At 36.0% G+C, this 23,494-nt stretch overlaps 2 protein-coding genes across 3 annotated transcripts; both read left to right on the forward strand.

The window, feature by feature from the left end:
* Nucleotides 1-1,268: 1,268 nt before the first annotated feature.
* On the forward strand, nucleotides 1,269-1,694 carry LOC130949644 (pollen-specific leucine-rich repeat extensin-like protein 3). Its single transcript, XM_057878306.1, has one exon. It carries the CDS (start codon nucleotides 1,269-1,271, stop codon nucleotides 1,692-1,694), a length of 426 nt encoding a protein of 141 aa, XP_057734289.1.
* Nucleotides 1,695-3,811: 2,117 nt separating this feature from the next.
* LOC130948310 (zinc finger CCCH domain-containing protein 5-like) lies at nucleotides 3,812-12,220 on the forward strand. 2 transcript variants are annotated; one of them, XM_057877028.1, is made up of 10 exons: nucleotides 3,812-4,357; nucleotides 5,709-5,936; nucleotides 6,599-7,092; nucleotides 7,179-7,301; nucleotides 7,394-7,552; nucleotides 8,973-9,065; nucleotides 9,675-9,791; nucleotides 10,033-10,107; nucleotides 10,321-10,538; nucleotides 11,107-12,220. In XM_057877028.1, the coding sequence occupies exons 2-10, from the start codon at nucleotides 5,891-5,893 to the stop codon at nucleotides 11,876-11,878; spliced, it is 2,097 nt and encodes a 698-aa protein (XP_057733011.1). In that variant the 5' UTR covers nucleotides 3,812-4,357; nucleotides 5,709-5,890; the 3' UTR covers nucleotides 11,879-12,220. The 2 variants fall into 2 exon arrangements, with proteins under 2 accessions (XP_057733011.1, XP_057733012.1); XM_057877029.1 differs by having other exon boundaries at nucleotides 5,846-5,936.
* Nucleotides 12,221-23,494: the final 11,274 nt, after the last annotated feature.

Genomic DNA, 23,494 nt, shown 5'->3' on the forward strand with positions numbered 1-23,494 from the left:
TGCAGCCAATTGTCATGGGGTCTGCACTTCTCTACCATACCTACCACTCGTTGTGCACGGTGGCATCCCGTAATGTGACGGACATTGCGGGGTGTATGTTGCTTCTTGTATCGTGGATCTACCATAGGTTCCATGCTTTAGTGTAGCAGGTTATGACGTCATCAAGTTCCCACTTGCTTCCAGGTATATGAAAGTTGTAATTAATTTGTTGATTACCATATAGTAGACACGTAATATATGTTGGAATATAACTAATGAAAATCTGTAAAACTATCTTTGATCTACGCAGGTTGGCAGGGCTAATGCAAAAGAGCAGAGATCGTCATGATAGCAGGATACTGAGTTTGCATCGTCGTATCGATGCACTGACATTTGAGCAGGTATGATAGAGTGTGATCTATGTATTTTTTTTCAATCTACCATTGGTATATCGTTTAATTAATGAAGCTCCCTAAATATTTTTAAAACAGTTTCACTGTACACTGTACGACGATGCAGAGCTACGTCAGATTACGCTGGACTGGCTCATGGCTAACGCAGAGCTTTATACATGGAGGGCTGTCGTCCTTATCGTCTGCTTTCACTTTGTTGAGTTCCATCACATTAACAAGGTGAAGAAGAAGCTAGGGGGCAGCAGCATAGGCCAGCAGACCCAGTGAACGTTGATGAGTATCTCTTTAAGACGTCTAAGGGAGATGACACCTGATGGCTAGACCAGCATCATTACTGGTATGACCTATTCAGGGGCCGTTACCAAGCACAACACTTGGTTACAATCGACACAGGAATACCTCACCTGGTGGCAGCAGGCCTGCAGAGTGAGATATCTTTCCGGTGATGACATCTTGGCCGATCCCAGAGCAGCAGCCCCACTGGCTGATATCCTCCCTCTAGCCCCTGGTCACAGAGATGAGATACAGTTACCGCCGGATGCCCCAGATTGGAGATGACGGGCGAGGAGGCGACTTTGTGATGATGTCTGGAGACCAGCATGACAGGCATGTGGTCAACCACTCGTAGGGACGGTGAGGATCCTTAGGACGGAGACCGACAGTTGTCAGACGAGGAAGTTGAGTACACCCGACAGGAGGAGGTACCCGAGGATGTCATTCCCGATGGACATGCAGAGCAGCCGTCCGATGCATTTTTCGCTGACCATGAGGCTTATGCCGAGTACCTCCATACCTGGTCACCACGCGGTTGATGACACCGGATGGGAGTAGCCTTAATTCGACATTGGATCCGATGTCGAGATAAACATCGATGATATGTTCAAGATCATCGGGGCGACCAATGATGCGATGAAGGACTTGGCTAGTCGTTATCGCCACCGGAGAGACGATACCGACATACTTGGGACATCGAGCAGTGTATCCACCCAACATGGGACAGCTCTTCCAGGGTACTATCAGACTCCTCTTCCACCACCGCACCAGTCTGGTTCTGCTCCATTACCCTACTATCAGACTCCATCCCTACCACCACTGCCGCCACTGTCCGGTTCTATCTGGCCACCACCTCTTACGCCTCCTCCCATGATTGTAGCAGCTCCTTCTCCGCCACCACACCAGCGTCCACCACCCACTTTCAGCCAGCCAGTTGTTCGTCCTCGTCCATACCATTCTCTCAAAGTGTCTTGTCCTCGTGGATGTGGGACTGGACACCACTTGAAACCTGCCACTGGACGGCGTTAGTTACCATTATTGCTATGTATTTTGCTTATTACTTCTGTTTATAGACTTTCATCACATGTATGACTCTTTTTTAGTGCATCCGAATGTATGACTTGACTTGTTTATCCATGTGAGTATATGTTTTTTTTTTATAAAATTATTGTAACGTTATATATAAAAATTGTCCTGCACAGTCGCACGTATCTCAGATGCACTACCCCAAATTAGCATACATGTACGTATTTTGGATGCCCTGGGTTAAAGCAGATGACATGCATATCTTGGATACAGTGTATCCGATGTACGGTCTAGTTCATATCACGGGTGCATCCGAGATATGAATGGCACGCCCCGTATCACAGAATGGGGTCAGTGCATTCGAGATATATTCATTTTTTGGTTTCTCCCATTGTATCCGAGATGTGACTAAAAACGTATTTTGGTAAATACTTCCACATTTATTTAAATTGGTAAATAATATATTTAGTAATTTAAATAAAAAAATCCCAAAATATGTGGTTGCTATCTTTGACAAAAATAATAGTCATGTATTACAAGGGGCACCTACTAAGGACATCCACACACAATAATATTATAACAAAGAGAAGGTAAATGGAAATTTAAACGAAAAAGTTGTTGAATGTTTTTCCAATTTTTTTTCGGGTATTCCAATTTGCAACGGATCTTATTTCATTTAATGATTTATTATTAGTTAATAAATTATTATATACACAAGACAAAATTTAAATTTTCGATCTTTAGTAAAAAAAAAAACTTAATAAATTAATGATTTTTTATTTTTATAAATTAAATAAATATAATAATTATCAAAATAAATAATTTTAAAAATATTTACCGAGATAACTTGCATGTATCTCAATTTAGTGACATGCATTAACTGAATAAATATTTCGGTGTAAATGAAATAAGAGAGAGGTATTTATTCCGGTAAATATTTTTAAAATTATTTATTTTGATAATTATTTAATTTATTTAATTTATAAAAATAAAAAATCCAATAAATTAATCACCAGACAAATCTAAAGTTGGTGGAATGTTCTTCAGTTTTTTTTTTGTTTGCTACATTAAATGTTCTTCAGCTTACTTGTTCAATACATTTCCCGGTCTAATTTGTGGCCGGCTCCTTTAGTTTTTTGGACATGGATTTGGGCCAGAAAACCAACTGCATAAAAACTCTACCCACCTATATCCCATACTTGCCCCTGCCGTCTTGCTATTTGCCGCCAATCTCATCCGTCTGTTCTGAATTTCACATCGGGTCAGGTTACCAAGTTCATCCTCTGTCGTTCTGAACACTACCTGAACTTGGGATTGACTCATATTCTCTTTCGATTTCGTCGCCATTTCCCTCGCCGTTGAGACTCCTAGCGTTGTTTTGGCCCTCCTCAGTGGCGCCGGTGATCCTATTTTGTAGCTGGTGTCCCAATTTCCTTAAATAAACCCTCTAAACACCACCCATCCTCACTAACACCATAGCATCTCTGTCTCTACCACATCTGTCGTACCTCCGACCACTTCCAACGCTCCGTACCTCCGACAATTTCGCCGCCGCCATGCCAATCCCAAGAACAAGGTTTATCTCGCCAGCCAAGGCTGCACATCTCCACACGAGGATCCTGTTAATGAGTACGTTCTCGCGGTTTTCTTCACATTAAGGTAATGAAGGTTCTGGATAGATTTAAAATAAGAACAACATGATTATTATTTTTGGATAATCGAGAACAAGAAAATTTATGTGATCATAATTGCGATTATATAATAGTTGCGCAACATCACACCACCAGTGGTGTATGTAGAGTTTAGATTTGAATGCTATACTGACATTTGTATATAAAATATGATATCATTCATTCAGAAATATACCCTAAAATCTATGGTTCTGAAAATTGGATCGGACCGGCCGATCTGACCGGTTTAACCACAAACCGGTGATTTTTACAGTTTGGTTCAACATAAAAAACCGTCGAATCAAAACCATTCTCAAACTGCTGAACTGGTCGAGAACCGGTCGGTCGGACCGAACCGGAACCCGGCCGGTTTTGAAAATCGGCGTCGTTTTCCGTTCTGTTAGCATCAATGAAATGGCCAGGTCTCCTTAGCACAACCCCTCGAGCCATTCTTCAATCTTTCTCCCCAAAACACAACCCTAGATTACAAGTCCCCCACCGCCACAGGGCTCAGCGCCGCCGTTCGTGGCTCTCAAGCACCATCGTGTTTTCGTCCGATCGTCCGCGCTTCTCCCTCATTCGGAAATCGGTGCGTCTTCCTCGAGTTCACCGTCATTCGCTGCCTCGCTGGTCTTCGTCTGCTCAAACCCTAGCCTCCATCACTCTCCTCTTCAAGCTGTGTCACCGCCGCCGTCGAATCTGGTCCAACCGTCGTCCCTACTGTTTCAGCGTCGTCGCAGCTCGTCTCTGCCGTCGCGTCGCATATGCTCCACTCTCCTCTGCTGTCGCGTCGCGCTGCGAAGGGGAAAGAAGGGGTGGAGGTCGCGGGAGGAGGCGCGCGAAGGGTGAAGCCTTTGCTGCTTCCGCCGTGTTTGAGCTCGAAGACGGCCGCCAGTGCTGCTACCTCTGTTGCTGCCTCTGTCGTGCCTTGCCATCATGTTACCACTGATTTCATCTGCCCTCATTCTCGTTCTACTTCAAACTCATGCTAAATTTGTGAGTATCCGTCCTTTTTGAATATGTTTATAAATAATAAGATTAGACATTGATTTTTCTGAATTCTGATTATGGTTTTGTTCAAATTTACTGATGGCTTTGTTTGTAGTTGCTGGTTTTGCTGGGTGAAGGTTTAGTGTTTTGGAATGTTTTATAATGTGCTAATGTTTGTAATTGCTGGCTTTGTTTGTAATTGCTGGGTGAAGGTTTAGTGTTTTGTGATTATTGGTTAATGTTCTCTCTTTTCCAGATTTCCCTTCTCCCTGTATTTCTGCATGTTGCTGAATTGGTAATCAATAAATTTGCCTTTTTGCTGTAAATCGGGACTTTACTAGGATTTGTTAAATTTGTTGCTTGTTGCTGAATTTGTTGCTTCCCAGTCACAAAATCAGAACAGAATGCTCAGTTAGTGCTTGAATGATTGGCTTTGCTCACTGATTGTATTTGATGATAAATTTTAAATTGATAACTTTTAAATTTTAAATTTGCACTGCCTATGTTACTGATTCACTGTTCTTTCAGTGCTTTTTGTTGTTGTTAGTCATTGTGATGAGCTTTGTTAAAATTTGCACTGCCTATATTACTGAGTGTCCCTTCACATGCTTTTTGTTGTTGTTAATCATTGTGATGAACTTTGTTAAAATTTGCACTGCCTATATTACTGATTCACGGATTCATCCCTCTCGTCATTATCATTAGCATGAACTCTGAACCAAAACCCCAACTCTCTGGATAAAATTGTAAAGAAAGCTGATTGAGACTTTTTCTTCTACTTAAGGTATGAATCAGAATGATGAGGCCAAGTTGTGAATACACAAGTGTCAACGGACTATAATATGTATTGAGTTTGTGACATTAGAAGGGTGTAATAATAACAATAATGGAGTCATGTTATTTGAATATTGAGGTTTAACATTTAAACTCTCAGCTTCTCAGCCCTGTTTGATTCTTCATCTCAGGCAATTAAATCGAATCAACCAGGCCTTCATTTTCTTTTTCTTTTAGTTAATTCTTAATTTTTCTAATATATGTAGCTTTCTGAATCAAGTGGATCAGATTATGTAGTTTTCTTGATTTGGGATATTTTCGGAGACGCATTAGAAGAGCTATTTTATTATTATGTTTGCTATAATAATATTCACATGTTCTGTATGCTTGTGATTGTTTCGGTGTTTACATTTTCTTTCCAAGTCACTTGCTGTGGTTTTTCTTTGAGTTAAGGCTTTGTATGTGTGTGTGAGAATATGTGATAACGTTGAATGCTGTTGCATCTAATTGGAGTTCTTGGAGTACCCTCATCTTTGGTCCTTTATAATTTATTTATTATTTTATTCTAAAACGGTTTTTCCAGTTGAACCACTGGTTGGACCGGTTGGACCAATGAACCAGTAAACCAGTGACTAAAGCGGTTTGATGACCGGGCCAGTTTTCAGAACCTTGCTAAAATCTACAAATCAATGATAAGCTGAAGTTGAAACTGGATTGCAGGTTTTCTACAATCTCTATGAATTGAACGTGACATAATACACATATATGGCTTCAAATGAGCTTCTGACATCTGCTGCGACAAACCCTGAAGGTCTATTTGGGTTTATACTTTCACAGTTTGCATTCCTAATTTTTATCTTGCTGCTGCTTTTACTTCAATTCAAGCCTTGTTTGCTCAGTATATCCCAAATGCTTAATGAATAAATCTCCCAAGTCTATCACTTCTACTTATGATAATTGTTATTTGCATTGTGACTATATCGATTTTACTTGTTGGATTCTGGGTGCCTTTATGTGTAATATTTTAGTTTTAAATTCTGACTAAGAAAGGTACAAACCATGATATAGTTACCACTAGTGTAAGCTGCCACAGATTGAGCTAGAGCTAGATTTATAATCATATAGATATTATCTAATAAAATGAACTTTTAAATTGGGCACCTTTGCAGAATGAGTTTTTAAGGGTGGAATTTAAATCTAGAAGTGTAAAAAGTTCATAAACCCTTTCTGTGGCTGAGTATTTAACCTTCAATATAATTTTTTTATTTGTTTATTTATCCTTATCATTATTGATAACTTTGTCTATGTTGAGATTGTTGCGAAAATTTTATATAGCTGGTCCCAAACTTGGATAAAAGAGGAGAGTGGTGTTAGGCTTGCAAGTTGCAACAGTCGAATCTTAATGACATGGATCCTTGTGATTATTGACCTAAATTATTCCTGTCATGCTGAGCATGTTTTTAAACTTGTCAGTTCTGACTGAAGCGGCAAAGACAAAGGAGAATAAGGGAGAAGAAGAAGAAGAAAAGAAGATGAGTCGGAAGGAGAAGCGGAAGGCATTAAAGAAAATGAAACGGAAGCAAATCAGGAAGGAGATTGCAGTTAAGGAGCGGGAAGAGGAGGAGGCTCGCATCAACGATCCCGACGAGCAGAGGAGGATGCAACTCCTGGAGCAGCAGGAGGCTGAGAGAATGGAGAGTGACAGGAAGCTTTTCGAGGAAAGAGAGAGGGCTTGGATGGAGTTACAGCTGAGGATCCAGCAGCAGCAGGAGCAACAACAGCAACAGATAGACCTTCTTGAAGAATCACAGTTGGCACGCAATGATAATGGTAGTGACAATGATGATGATCAATGGGAATATGTGGAGGAAGGGCCTCCTGAGATTATCTGGCAAGGAAATGAGATTATCCTCAAGAGGAACAAAGTGAGGGTTAGGGTTTCAAATAAGGAAACAAAACAAAATCAGGTATTATCATAACTGCATCCTTCTGTTATTCAAAGAATTTCTTTCAACCTTATTTAACACTGTTGTTGTTGCTCTTGCTGTTGCAGCATGCTGATGATGCTGATAGACCTACCTCAAATCCTTTACCCCCAGAATCTCACTCAAATTCATTCGCTCAGCAGGTGCTGGAGAATGTTGCTCAACAAGTACCCAATTTCGGAACAGAACAGGTTATTTAGTTCTTATCTCATCTTGATCTTGCTGTTTCTCCTTTCGTAATTCTCAATGTGCTTATCTTTTTTTTTTTGGGTTATCATGGCAGGACAAAGCTCATTGCCCTTTTCATTTAAAAACTGGAGCATGCCGATTTGGTCAACGTTGTAGCAGAGTCCACTTTTACCCTGATAAATCCTGCACCCTTCTGATGAAAAACATGTACAATGGTCCTGGCCTGGCTTGGGAGCAAGATGAAGGCCTTGAGGTCTGTTAATGCTGCTTTTGTGCCTTCGCTGTATCCTCAAAGAAGCTCCTTCCAATTTCCTTTTTTATAATTTTATTCTGCAATTAGTTACTTTATTATATAATAGCGGTTTTCTATCTTATATCAGAATATGCCTTTTACATCTTTTGTCTACAGCTGTTTCATCTATCAATAAAAAATGAAAGCATCCATGTCAATGGAGTCTATTCAGTTCAATTATTTTTCTTGTAGATATTCTCTTGTTCTTTAACTTGATAATAATCAGATTCATTGCGGTGGAGGCTCATGGTTTTGGTCTTGGTATGGTGGGTCAAGATTAACGATATTAGCTGTTGTATCCTTGGGGTTGTTAGTAACTTAATCAACTATTTTCTTTTGGTTGTGTTTGACCCTTTTTCCCTTTTAATACCTATTCTTAGATATGTGTTTATTTAGTATCTGAGTCCTTTCTTTCTATTACCATTGGCTTCATATGTTCGCAACTGCTTTCAATATTTGATATGTTCTTTGAGGTGGGAGGATTTTCTTCTTCATGATGTTTCAATCAATATTTTATATCTATATCACATTTTAGGATGTATTCATTAATTAGATTGTACAGTTAAAATTCATACTTTTAAATTTCACAATGTCCAAAATCTCTTGATCCTTAACCATAAATAGTTGTTGGGCAGTTGGGCAATATTCAAGCCATGGCTTGTGGAGCTATGTTGCAGATATCACCAAATGGTTTGAGATTATTGCAGCCAGACATAAAAATGGGGATGAAGTTAGTTGGTTCTTGAAAGTACATTGCTTTGTGTGTGTGGGTGGGGGAAAGGAAAATGTTTATGCATGGCCAGAATTTATGTTGATAAAATCTGTATTGTTTCATATACAAACTTATATTCCATTATGCTTCTGTGTTTCATTGCTTCTTGGTTGCCTAGCTATAGACTCATTGATCCTATTAGTTATAGGAAAATCCACTATGTTATCATATTCTATTTTCATTCAAGTTGTGTGAGTCTAGTATGCTTAGATAAAGATAATAAAAACTGCTCTTTGTAGGCATCCTAGTGTATAACTTTTCAAAATTGATACGTATAATTCTTTTAGCCGATACAATCCTTACTCCATGAATCTTCTTGTCATCTTAAGAATCTTGCAAACTAGTGAACTTTCATCCCTTATGCACGAACAGGAAGTGCTGAATTTGGCATCTGCTACTTCTTTTAGCTTTGTTTTGATCCCTATTGCACTGCTGAGATAGCTGAAACTGGAATCGAATTATCTTCACTGTTTTTGGTTATGTAGGCCTTATAGTTAATATTTTATCATTTGTATAGAAATAATTGAAAGCTAATATTCTAGTACTTGGTATATTTATTACATTGTCAGAATCTAAAATCCTTATTTGACTTGTTTACCTATTTTTCAGTACACGGATGAGGAGGTTGAACGCTGTTTTGAAGAATTTTATGATGATGTTCATACGGAGTTCCAGAAATTTGGAGAAATTGTGAACTTCAAGGTTCTTTTGTAATGCTTTTTATATACTGAAAAGTTTTCTGCATGAAGTTTTGACAAATAGAGACACAATATGTTTGGTTGTATTGAGATAGAGACAAATAGAGACACATTGGACCTGAAATACATTCACTCAATATGCATCTCGGAAGGAAGGGCACTAGTGTCTCTATCTTTAGTGACTGTCTCAATGTCCTATTTCACCCTATCTCTTGTTCCAAACACAACATTACATAACTATTATGGTCTTGCTTTGAACTTTACCCACAATGAGCCCTTGTCTTCCAGAATTTTCTTAATGTTTGTTTTATTGAGGTTTTCCCCCCGCCCCGGGGGGGGGGGGGGGGGGGTTATATATGTATCAAACAATTTTGTAAGTGAAATAATTCCTTTAAGGCAACAAGGGATATCACATTTTTCATTCTTGTTATTTGTTAGCGATTAGAAGACCATATTCTTGTTATTTGTTAGCGATTAGAAGACCATATTTTGGTACCAAATTTGAATCACGTTAAAAATATTTGAATTTTCAGGGGCATGAGTTGGTTATCCCTTCCTGATCTTCCTTTTTCTCCAACTTATGCAAATGCTTCTTTATCCTTATTCCTATCAGGTGTGTAAAAATGGTGCATTTCACTTGCGAGGAAATGTCTATGTTCAGTATAAACATTTGGACTCCGCTCTGCTTGCTTACAACACTGTTAATGGGCGCTACTTTGCTGGGAAACAGGTAATTCATTCCCTGTTTATTCTTGATGAATATCTTGAATTTTGTATGAACATATGAATTTCATCGAAGATCCAATTAAGATAGAAATTCATAGGTCTTGGGACTTCTGCCTCTCCTTTGTTCAATATCTGGGAAATTCCCAGTATTGTATTGACGAGCTGTAAGGACTAAGGCCGTAACTCCTGCTATCCATGGGAACCCTGAGGATTTTTGATGCAAAACTGGATGTGTCTTATTTCAGGTAAGTTGTAACTTTGTTAGTTTGACAAGATGGAAGGTTGCCATATGTGGCGAATATATGAAGTCAGGTTACAAGGTATACAATTTATCAGTGATTTATATTTCGTTCCCCTAGTATATATTACATATAGCTTTGGATACTGAAAACACGTGTGGTTCATTTGTAGAAACGATGTGATGACTTGGTTTCAACTTCAAACTTTAAATAGTTTTTTTTTTATCCCTTAAATTAATTTAAGGGTTGAAGGTCAATTTGTTGATGCTGTTCTTTTCCGTTGCATGTTAACAGACTTGTTCTCATGGAACAGCATGCAATTTTATACACTGTTTCCGAAATCCTGGTGGAGACTATGAATGGGCTGATTCTGATAGACCGCCCCCAAAATATTGGATGAAAAAGATGATAGCATTATTTGGTTATTCTGATGATTATGAGGCTTTAGGGGAGCGAGAAAATTTGAGTTTGCAAAAGAATACCGGGGAGATGTCAAGATCAGATTCTTTCAGGTATGCTTTTTTCACTTTGTTGTTCCTCATTCTATGACAATAAATGGTGTGAATTTTAACGGACCAACTAGCTATTACCATTTTATCAATATGCTCGAATTTGGACCTGCTTATATTATTTGAAAAATGGAGCAAAAGCTCCAATTGAGGGTAGCATGGTGCACAAGCATGTCACAACATGAACTGTGACCTTTGTCATAGGGACTGGAGATAACTATTGGTCCAAAATTCCCCCTCAAAAATTCGAACTGACAAATTAACCAAAATTTCCTATCAAATCTGTGCAAAGAATTTTGCAGGCTACACTTAGGCTTGCATTCTTGTGCTGCAACAAAGGCTGTCTTATATTTGAGGGAAAGTAACTAATTGTTAGCATTAGTCTAATAAAATTTGATTTAGAGGAAATATGGCTTGGAATAGCATTTTGTTGATTTGAGTCCAAATTTTCAATTTGTGAACCGGAACCATATTTTATGTATGAGGCAAATATTTTATTCATGCTGGGTTTTATGTATATTTTTTATACGTTAATTTATACTCATTCTTATAGTATGAGAATCTTTTGCAGGTACCACTCAAGTAGATCAAGATCTAGGGAGAGGGATCAGTTGAAAAGTTATTCTAGCAGAAGAAAACATGGAGACGAACGAAGGCAAAGAACTCCCGATGAGGGATGGAATGCCAATTCAAAAGAGAATCATAAAATTAAGCACAAAACTCCGGTTTCTGATTCCAATAGGGAATGGCTAGAAAAAGATGAAAATAGGGAAAGTCACCATAAACATTACGGAAAAAGCTTGTTACATAGTGACAAGGATGACAGTCGCAGAAGCCATGATGAGGATTTTGATACAGATTTGGCTAATACTGGTAAGGACAATGAAGTAGAACATGGAAAAGAACGACGACACTGTAAGAAAGGGAAGAGAGATAGAAGGGATCGGATTTATGAGTCCGAATCAGAGCACCATACCAGTAGAAGGAAAAGTTCACGGCATCACAGTAGGGACAATAGAACCGGTGAAGCTGAATCTAATAAAGATTTGTTTGATCAAGGAGACTTGGAACCTCATGATAGCTCTAGGAAAAACTCGAGACACAGGAGGTTTAACCATCGAGAAGACAACAGAGACTATGATAGTGAACATGATGAAGTTGATGGAGATTGGTCACGGAGAGAGAGACACAGAAGATCTAGCTATCGAGAAGACATTAAAGACCATGAAAATGAATGTGATGAAGTCGATAGAGGTTGGTCACGGTGGGATGGGGACGGAAGATCGCATAATAAAAAGAAGCGTTCAAGACACCACCACTCACCAGATGTCGGATTACAGTGATGTAGACATCTAAGAATGCCAGTAAGATTAACTTTTGTATTCCTGTGATGATGCTTTATCATCTTTTGTACAATCTCTTCTCTTAGTGTTTCCTTTTTTTTTTCCTTCTATGAAACAAAAAAAGAATGCAAGTCAAACGAGCATGAGAAGGTTTGTTTTTGTAAATTCTCATATTATAGTGAGGAGATTGGTTATGCTATTAATATTGGCTAACATTGGTTAAGAGAGAGCTGTGAAAATAGTTGTAGTCAGATGGTTTATTCTTTGCATACCGGACGTGGTAGGAAAAGAGAGATACTAGTAAGATTGTTTCAATTAAAGTAATGAAAATCTTTTTCAAGATATATGACTTTGGTGTTGCTCAGTACTGGTGGCACACCTGTAGTTCGCTAGTAATAAATTGTATTGTTTTCAATACCTTGCTTCCTACTTGAAATTAAACTCGTGTAATTTTGGTTACTTCTGTTATTTTATAACTAATAAAAAAAACCTGATAATTGTGCAGGTATATCAAGCAAATATTTTGTAAGTATATAGACTACAGTAAGTATGAAATGATTATGTTAAAATGAAACTAAAATATTATTCTTTATTTATTTATAGCCCAAAACTTATTTATAATAAATTTAACAATTGGACCTAGAAGTTTTTGTGATGATTTCATAATAATTAAGTAACCAAGCAACGCGGGAGGTGCTAAGGTCCGAGCGGGTCGCATATCGTCGGGCAATGGGTTCGTCGTTTGGATCCTCGGTTCTTTTTGGGCTGGACCAAAACACACACACATTATATGTTAGATATTGTTTTTGTAAAATAATTTGGTAAAATAATTTGTTGAATTACAAGTTTTTGAAATAGTATTTTCTATTATTTTATGCGTGAAAAACAGATGAAAAATTTAAAATTTTTTTCAGAGAGTAATTTGATTTGTTATTTTTAAGTTTAGAGACTAAAATAAGTTATGAGTAAAAATTTAGTGATTAATTTTTTAAATTACTTAATTAATACATAAATAAATAGTATTAGGAGACATGATATTATTATTTATTTCAGTATATGGTCAAATATTATTTTGACACGACATTGGCTGATTAGGTAAAATGAGATACAAAGCGAAAATTTTGAATCAAATTAAGAGTCAACTTTAGGATCGAGGTAAATTTGAGGATTAAAGTTGAGTATTAAGTATTAACTCTTCAACCAACCAACTATATACGAGTTAATACTAAAAATGACTCCTGAAATTTGACCTCCAACTCAATTTAGCCCTAAAATTTTAATTTGACCTCCGGAAAGCTGACTTGGCAATTTTAAATGACACGTGACACTGTAATAGTTAGATGACATGGCCAAATTTTTCAAAGCATTAATTTAACCCTTCACAATTTGAACATAAACCTAACGGTTTTATAAAAAAATTATAAAATAAAATAATAAATTACATAAATATCTTCATCTTCTTCCTCTTTTTACATCTTCTTCCAACATCCACCATCCAACAATCACCATTGTTATCATCACACTAACCGCTGCACCACCAAAATATATTATAACCGATTATTAGATCTTAATGGTCTTTATAAAAAAAATATGAAATAATTTTACAAAATGTCATTAATATCCTTTTTCTTTATCATCTTTTTTAAAAATAGAACCTCGAGTTCTTCCACCAACCTTTTCAAGTGTGGCCATTGACATTCATGAAGGTTGAGGCGCTATGAATCTTTTCGACAGGGAATTGTTCTCCATATGACCCTTTCTTCATGGCACTTTAAATTTGTCAAATAGGCATCGACCAAAAATTTTACATCCATATTTATTAGGACTCCCAAGACTTATTATCCTAGGTGTTAATAGGTGTTAATAGAGACTTGGTGGTTTGAGATTAAAAAGTTAAATATGTGGAAAAAAATGAGTCAAATAAAAAAAAGAAAATAAAAAATAGCAGTTGTAATAGAAAAAATAAAATATAAGAACTAACATTCTTAAGCTTTTGTTGTGTATTCTGTGAGATTATGTTATTTGCAATAGGAGTCAGGGAAGGAACAAGCGAAATTGAATCAGGCGTAGTGATGTACAGAAATGGGAGTGAGAGAGAGAAAAAGAAGAAAAAAAAGGGATAAAATTAAAATTTTATAATAAAATTATTATTTAAAATATTTAAATATAAATATAATTATTATATAATTAATAAAATGGTTGAATCTTAACCATTAGTTCAAATTTTCAATGGTTATGATTCAAAAAGAATTTTGGACCACCAAGAATCAAAATATACTTTACCCATTTAAGAAAACTCCTAATATGTTAAATACAAAAATTATTTATCACTAATAAAAATAAAAGTTTATCTATTTTGTGTCTTACGGAGACATGTTAAGTTTATAAATTAATAAATTTTTTATTAAAAATATAAAAAATTTTAAATTTTTAATGTATTTATTTTATATTTATTAAATAAAAATATTTAAAAATTTTTAATAATAATAAACTTAACATGTGTACTTAGTACACACATTAACTACTACAATTTGGGGGAATTGGGGCTGCGCTAGGTTTTATGTTCAAATTGTTAGGAGCTAAATTGATGCTTTGAAAATTTTGGCCATGTCATCTAACCGTTACAGAGCCACGTGTCATTTAAAATTGACAAGTCAGCTTTCCGGTGATGAAAAACGTTGGAAGGGCTAAATTGAGGTACGAGTCAAAATTTTAGAGTATAATTTGAGTTAATTGAAAATTTAAGGACTAAATTGAGTCGTAGGACAAATTTTAGGGGCCATTTTGAGTATTAACTCAACTATATACTCTCTAGATTCTTTAGTATTTGCTCCCGTACAATTTTGATCAGGGTAGAATTATTAACAATTTAATTAGGTATTCTTTAAAAATAGTATAATATTCAGTTTTTTATCATAATAATTTTAAAAAAATTAAAATAAACACATCTAAAAATTATGAATAAATTTACTGTCTTTTTAAAATTAAATAATCAAAATTTTGATTTTAAAATTATAAAATAAATTTTAAACCATTTAATTATTAACTAAATCCGTACAAAACACTCGAAGAAGTTATACTCGCGCACATGTAAAACTTCAGAGGCGCACATCGAGAAGTCATCCTCTGCCGTCGTTCATGCGCGCCACCTTCTTCTTTCGCGTTCATCCTCGATGGTGCCTTCCTCCTTCTCTGGTACTCATTCACAACGCCACATTCTCCTTCGTTAACACTCATCTTCGTCACGCCTTCCTCCTCCTCATCGCCATTCCTCCTCCGCATCAACGTTGCCACGCCGAAAATTTACCTAAGGTTTGGATAGGTGGTGCACGAAATTGTGATCATCAATGGCGCCATCAACATGGTACGCTCATTGCAATCTCAACTCTCTATCACAACTCCGCACAACTAACCAGCAAGTGCACTGGGTCGTCCAAGTAATAAACCTTACGCGAGTAAGGGTCGATCCCACGGAGATTGTTGGTATGAAGCAAGCTATGGTCACCTTGTAAATCTTAGTCAGGCATACTCAAATGGGTATGGGTGATATATGAATAAAACATAAAGATAAAGATAGAGATACTTATGCAATTCATTGGTAAGAACTTCAGATAAGCGAATGGAGATGCTTTGTCCCTTCCGTCTCTCTGCTTTTCTACTGTCTTCATCCAATCCTTCTTACTCCTTTCCATGGCAAGCTTATGCAAGGGTTTCACCGTTGTCAGTGGCTACCTTCCATCCTCTCAGTGGAAATGTTCAACGCACCCTGTCACGGCACGGCTATCCATCTGTCGGTTCTCAATCAGGCCGGAATAGAATCCAGTGATTCTTTTGCGTCTGTCACTAACGTCCCGCCTTCAGGAGTTTGAAGCACGTCACAGTCATTCAATCATTGAATCCTACTCAGAATACCACAGACAAGGTTAGACCTTCCGGATTCTCTTGAATGCCGCCATCAGTTCTTGCCTATACCACGAAGACTCTGATCTCACGGAATGGCTGGCTCGGTTGTCAGGCGAGCGCTCGGTTGTCAGGCGATCAACCATGCATCGTGTATCAGGAATCCAAGAGATATTCACCCAATCTAAGGTAGAACGGAGGTGGTTGTCAGTCACACGTTCATAGGTGAGAATGATGATGAGTGTCACGGATCATCACATTCATCAAGTTGAAGAACAAGTGATATCTTGGAACAAGAACAAGCGGAATTGAATAGAAGAACAATAGTAATTGCATTAATACTCGAGGTACAGCAGAGCTCCACACCTTAATCTATGGTGTGTAGAAACTCCACCGTTGAAAATACATAAGAACAAGGTCTAGGCATGGCCGTGAGGCCAGCCTCCCAAAGAGGGTTCAATCATAAAAACATGATCAAAAGATCCTAAGATTGAAAGATGAAAATACAATAGTAAAAGGTCCTACTTATAGGGAACTAGTAGCCTAAGGATTACAAAGATGAGTAAATGACATAAAAATCTACTTCCGGGCCCAGTTGGTGTGTGCTTGGGCTGAGCAATGAAGTATTTTTCGTGTAGAGACTCTTCTTGGAGTTAAACGCCAGCTTTGGTGCCAGTTTGGGCGTTTAACTCCCATTCTTGTGCCAGTTCCGGCGTTTAACGCTGGGAATTCTGAGGGTGACTTTGAACGCCGGCTTGGGCCATCAAATCTTGGGCAAAGTATGGACTATCATATATTGCTGGAAAGCCCAGGATGTCTACTTTCCAATGCCGTTGAAAGCGCGCCAATTGGGCTTCTGTAACTCCAGAAAATCCACTTCGAGTGCAGGGAGGTCAGAATCCAACAGCATCTGCAGTCCTTTTCAGTCTCTAAATCAGATTTTTGCTCAGGTCCCTCAATTTCAGCCAGAAAATACCTGAAATCACAGAAAAACACACAAACTCATAGTAAAGTCCAGAAAAGTGAATTTTAACTAAAAACTAATAAAAATATACTAAAAACTAACTAGATCATACTAAAAACATACTAAAAACAATGCCAAAAAGCGTACAAATTATCCGCTCATCAATAGGTCTCTGACATTATTATTTTTTTATTATTCTGTATAAGTTTTTTAATTTTTTTGAAATAAAAAATCGAATAAAATGGCCTGAAGATATTTTCATATATATTGCAATGTTAAATTATTTTTGCACGTGTAATTTCTGTATTTTAGAAGTATTTCAAAATATTTTCTATATAACTTTATAATTTTAGATGTGTTACAATTATTTTTTGATATCTAAATTTAAATTTTAGATTTATGATTTTGGATGTGTTTCAAAAATATTTTTTTGTATAACTTCATAATTTTAGATCTGTTAAATTCTTTTTTAATGTTTAAATTTAAATTTTAGATTTATGATTTTGGATGTGTTTTAAAAACATTTTTTGTATAACTTTTAGATGTGTTATAATTAAAAAAAATACAATTAAAAATATTTTAGTTTGTGTATATAATTGTATTCTACCATTCATCATTAGAAAGTCGTAAAAACAAATCCTGCATTTTATCAAAGGTACAATAAGTAAGGGATTAATTTTTTTCCAAATGCACTGATTTTTGAATTCTTTTTTCTGCAGATACAAATTGAAATATTGTAGTAGAATAAAAGAAAGAAAACAGAAAATAAATATAAAAGAAAGAAATAATAAATAACCATAAAGTGTTGTGATAAGAAGGAGCAGCGTGGATGCCCATTCCCATGAAAAACTTACATTTTTAAAGAAGGAATGATATTAAATGCATGTTGAAATTAAGCTCCCAATATATGTATAAATAGAGGCCTTTGCCTCTGAGAGAAATACAAGCACTCAAACAATAAACAAATGAAATTCTCTATCTCTTTACTTTTAATACTTCTTTCTAACTTTATATATATATACACATTACAACATATAATTTTAATGTATATATATAAATCATTATTGAGCTAATTATATTAATACTAGAGTCTTCTATTTATACATCTTTATTTTATATTTAATATATCTTTTATTTATTTTACAACACGTTATCAGCACGAGACTCTGATCAAATTTTTAGGAAGACTCAGGTAACAAATTTTCATTATGTCGAAACTCTCTCATCTTGAATTCAATGCTCTTGATATGTCTGGAAACAATTAATTATCATGGATATTAGATGCTGAAATCCATCTTGATTCAATGGATCTTGTAGATACCATTAAGGCTGAAAATAATGCATCCCAAAAGGATAAAGCCAAAGCCATGATTTTTCTTCGTCGTCATCTTGACGAAGGATTGAAAAATGAATATCTCACATTAAAAGATCCTACAGATCTTTGGAAAGACCTTGAAGAAAGGTACAATCATAAAAAAACGGTGATACTTCCTCAAGCTCGATATGAATGGACGCACTTGCGTTTGCAGGATTTTAAATCCATAAATGAATATAATTCTGCAATGTTTCGAATCACCTCACGAATGAAATTATGTAGGGAAAAGATAAATGATCATGATATGTTGGAAAAAACTTTCTCAACCTTCCATGTCTCGAATGTGCTCCTGCAGCAGCAGTATCAAGAAAAAGGGTTTAAAAAATATTCTGAGTTAATTTCTTGCCTTCTTGTTGCTGAACGCAACAATGAGTTGCTCGTGAAAAATCATGAAGCACGCCCAGCTGACGCCGCCCCATTTCCTGAAGTAAATGCGGTAAATTACCACAGAAGAGGTAAATGGCAATGTTTTAATAACAAGAAAAATTATGGAAGGAAAAAGAATTATATTCAAAAGAGAGGATCTCACCAGAAGTGAGATAAAGAAAGAAATATCGGGCAGAATAAATCAACAGAGGATAAGTGTTTTCGTTGTGGTGGAAAGGGCCATTGGTCACGTACCTGTCGTACCCCAAGGCACTTAGTCGATATTTACCAGGCATCTTTGAAAAAGGACGACAAGGGAAAAGAGTCGAATTTCGTTTCAAATGATTGAAAATTTCACACTCATTATGATGTATCTGATTTCTTTGAGGATCCTGAAGGAAATATTGGTCATTTGATCAATGATGGAATAGTTTAATGTGTGAGATTGTTAAGTATTCATGTAAATAAATAATGTAAAGAACTTATTATTAAGTTTTATTTTCTATGTATTTAAGTTTCAAATATGATGTATATAAATAATGAAATATTAATGTTTATGAATTTTGAAATTATTAAATGTGTCATGTTTTAAAATAAAATTTTAGTATATGACATTATTTTATGTACAGTGTTTCTTAGAAAAATAATTCTGATCAAGTATTCAATTTATCTGTGCATACTACTCATTTTATTATTATTTGTCTTTGAAGAAAATAGCAAAGATATATAATGAAGATGTATGCCTTGCGGATAGTGCAAGTTCGCACACTATTCTCAAAAGTGATATATATTTTACCCATCTTGTGCCAAAAGAAGAATGTGTTAATACTATTATTGGCTCAGGCAATGTGATAGAAGGCTCCGGAAGAGCTATAATTTTGTTTTCCGGAGGAACAAAATTCATAATAAATAATGCACAGTTGTCTACAAAGTCTCGAAGAAACTTGTTGAGCTTTAAAGATATTCGCCAAAATGGATATCATATTGAGACTATGAATGAGAAAAATTATGAGTATTTATGTATCACAACTCATGATTCAAATAAGAAAGTTATATTAGAAAAATTACCCTCACTTTCATCTGGGTTGTATTCTACCAAGATTAGTTCAATTGAATGACATGCCACTGTAAACCAGAAGTTTACTAGCCCAAATGAATTCATAACTTGGCACGGCCGATTGGGTCATCCGGAAACAACCATGATAAGGAGAATTATTGAAAATTCTCATGGACATTCACTAAAGAACCAAAAGATTCTTAAAATTAATGAATTTTGTTGTGCTGCATATTTTCAGGGAAAGTTAATTTTAAGGCCATCACCAGTAAAGGTTGGATTTGAGTTCCCTGAATTCCTAGAAAGGATTCAAGGTGATATATGTGGACCTATTCATCCACCATGTGGATCTTTTAGATATTTTATGATCCTAATAGACGCATCTTTAAGATGGTCACATGTGTGCTTATTATCTTCTCGCAACCTGGCGTTTGCGAGATTATTGGCTCAAATTATTCGATTAAAAGCACAATTTCCAGAAAATCCAATTAAAGCAATTCGTCTTGATAATGCTGATGAATTTACTTCCCAAACTTTTGATGCTTATTGTATGGCTAATGGAATAAATGTTGAACATCCAGTAGCTTATGTTCACACACAAAATGGGTTAGCAGAATCACTTATTAAGCGCCTCTAATTAATTGCTAGACCCTTGGTTTTGAGAACAAATCTCCCCACCTCAGTTTGAGGGCATGCTATTTTACATGCCGCAGCACTTATTCGTTTGAGGCTAACGAGTTACCATCAGTTCTCTCCTATGCAATTAGCTTTTGGCCAGCAGCCAAATGTTTCCCATTTAAGAATATTTGGATGTGCGATATATGTTCCCATTGCACCACCTAATCGCACCAAAATGGGACCCAAAAAAAATTGGGGATATATGTTGGATATGATTCTCCCTCTATAGTGAGGTATCTTGAGATACAAACGGGAGATGTATTTAAAGCTCGGTTTGCGAATTGTCATTTTGATGAATCAAAATTTCCAACATTAGGGGGAGAGAATAAGCTTCCTGAAAAGGAATTTAATTGGAATGCATCATCGTTGATGCATTTAGATCCTCGGTCAGGGCAATGTGAACTAGAAGTTCAAAAGATTATACATTTGCAAAGAATAGCAAATGAATTGCCTGATGTATTTTCCGATACAAAGAGGATAACCAAATCTTATATACCAGCGAAAAATGCCCCAATTCGAATTGATGTCCCAGTAGGACAAGTAGCCACTGAAGTAAATTCACGCCAGAAGTGTGGCAGGGCGGAAAATGCCCCAATTCGAATTGATGTCCCAGTAGGACAGATAGCCACTGAAGCAAATACACGCTAGAAGCGTGGCAGGCCTGTCGGTTCCAAAGATAAAAATCCTCGAAAGAGAAAAGAGATAAATACGATTCCTGTTGAAAAAGACATAGTAAAGACACCTGTAATTGTCCAAAATTCTGATATAGTGTTAATGCCAGAAGACGTTCAGGTACCTGAAAATTGTGAAAATGATGAGATCTCGATAAATTATGTTTTTACAGGAGAGAAATGGGACCGAAATAAGACAATTGTCAATGAAATATTTGCATATAATGTGGCATTGAATATCATGCATGAAAATAAGGATCTTGAGCCAAGATCAGTCGAAGAATGTTGACAAAGGAATGATTGGCCAAAATGGAAAGAAGCCATGAAGGCTGAGTTAGACTCACTTGCTAAACGTGAAGTCTTTGGACCTGTAGTCCGTACACCAGAATATGTAAAACCTGTTGGATATAGGTGGGTATTTGTGAGAAAATGAAATGAGAAAAATGAAGTTGTGCGCTATAAAGCCCGACTTGTGGCACAAGGTTTTTCACAAAGGCCCCGTATAGATTATGAAGAAACGTATTCCCCTGTAGTGGATGCGATAACCTTGCGTTATTTGGTCAGTTTATCTGCATATCATAAATTGCATATGCATTTAATGGATGTGGTAACAGCCTACTTATACAGCTCATCAGATCAGGATATCTATATGAAAGTTCCTGAAGGACTAAAGATATCTAAACCACCCAATGAATATTCGCAAGGGTTATACTTAGTCAAATTGCAAAGATCTTTATATGGTCTAAAGCAATCTGGACGAATGTGGTATAATCGTCTTACTGAGTATCTGGCCAAAAACGGATTTAAGAATGATGATATCTGTCCCTGTGTTTTCATAAAGAAAATTGCATCTGGATTCATTATTATTGCTGTGTACGTTGATGATTTAAATATCATTGGGACTCCTGAAGAGATTCCAACAATTATAAAAACTCTAAAAGAAGAGTTTGAAATGAAAGATCTTAGAAGGACTAAATTCTGTCTCGGCCTGCAGATCGAGTATATAAAAAATGGGATCTTTATTCATCAAACAACATACACAGAAAAGATCTTGAAGAGATTTTATATGGATAAGTCACATCCATTAAGTACCCCAATAATCGTAAGGTCTTTGGATGTGGAAAAGGATCAATTCCGTCCTAAAGAAGAGAATGAAGATATCCTTGGTCCTGAAGTACCATATCTTAGTACCATTGGAGCACTAATGTGTCTTGCTAATAATATAAGACCCGATATATCATTTGTTGTGAATTTACTAGCAAGGTATAGTTCCTCTCCAACCAGAAGACATTGGAGTGGAATCAAGCAAATCTTTCGATATCTTCATGGGACGGTTGATATGGGATTGTTTTATCCCTATGGATCCAAGTCACAACTAGTTGGCTATGCAGATGCCGGATACTTGTCTGATCCACATAAAGAGAGATCTCAAACAGGATACCTGTTCACATATGGTGGTACAGCTATATCATGGAGGTCCACAAAACAGACGATAGCAGCAACCTCCTCTAATCATGCTGAAATACCGGCGATTCATGAAGCTAGTCGTGAGTGTTTTTGGCTGAGGAATCTGATTCAATATATTCTGTCATCATGTGGACTGATTGATCATAAGATAACTCTAACTGTCCTGTTTGAAGATAATACAGCATGCATTGCTCAACTTAAAGGCGAATACATTAAAGGTGATAGAACAAAGCATATTTCTCCCAAATTCTTCTTCACTCATGATCTTCAAAATTAAGGGACAATTGATATCCAACAGATCCGCTCAAGTGACAATCTGGCAGATTTATTTACAAAGTCACTCCCAAAATCCTTCTTTGAAAGATTGGTACATGAGATTGGGATGTGCCGATTTCGAGACATTAAATGATGTTGGCAAGAGGGGGAGACTGTACTCTTTTTTCCTTGGTCAGGTTTTTTTCCCATTGGGCTTTTCTTGACAAGGTTTTTAATGAGGCAGTCCACATCACAAAGGATATTGTACTCTTTTTTCTTCACTAAGATTTTTCCCACAGGATTTTCCTATAGTAAGGTTTTAATGAGGCAATAATCCTAAATGGGCATCCAAGGGGGAGTATTGTGATAAGAACAAGCAACGTAGATGCCCATTCCTATGAAAAACTCACATTTTTAAAGAAGGAATGATATTAAATGCATGTTGAAATTAAGCTCCCAATATATGTATAAATAGAGGCATTTGCCTCTGAGAGAAATACAAGCACTCAAACAATAAACAAATAAAATTCTCTCTCTCTTTATTTTTAATACTTCTTTCTATCTTTATATATATATACACATTACAACATATAATTTTAATATATATATAAATCATTATTGAGCTAATTATATTAATGCTAGAATCTTCTATTTATATATCTTTTTTTTGTGACTATTTATATATCTTTATTTTATATTTAATATATCTTTTATTTATTTTACAACATAAAATAAGTGAAAAGTTAAAAAAATTTTAATTTTTAAAATTTAAATTAATTTTAATTATAAATATGTATTCTACAAAATAAGAATATATTTTCATTAAAAAATAATTAAATAATATTAAAGGGCCGACCAAAATCTGAATTTTGTTGTTCAAGTTACA

This window comes from Arachis stenosperma, chromosome 9 (assembly GCF_014773155.1).
Source record: "Arachis stenosperma cultivar V10309 chromosome 9, arast.V10309.gnm1.PFL2, whole genome shotgun sequence".
Taxonomy (NCBI): domain Eukaryota; kingdom Viridiplantae; phylum Streptophyta; class Magnoliopsida; order Fabales; family Fabaceae; genus Arachis; species Arachis stenosperma.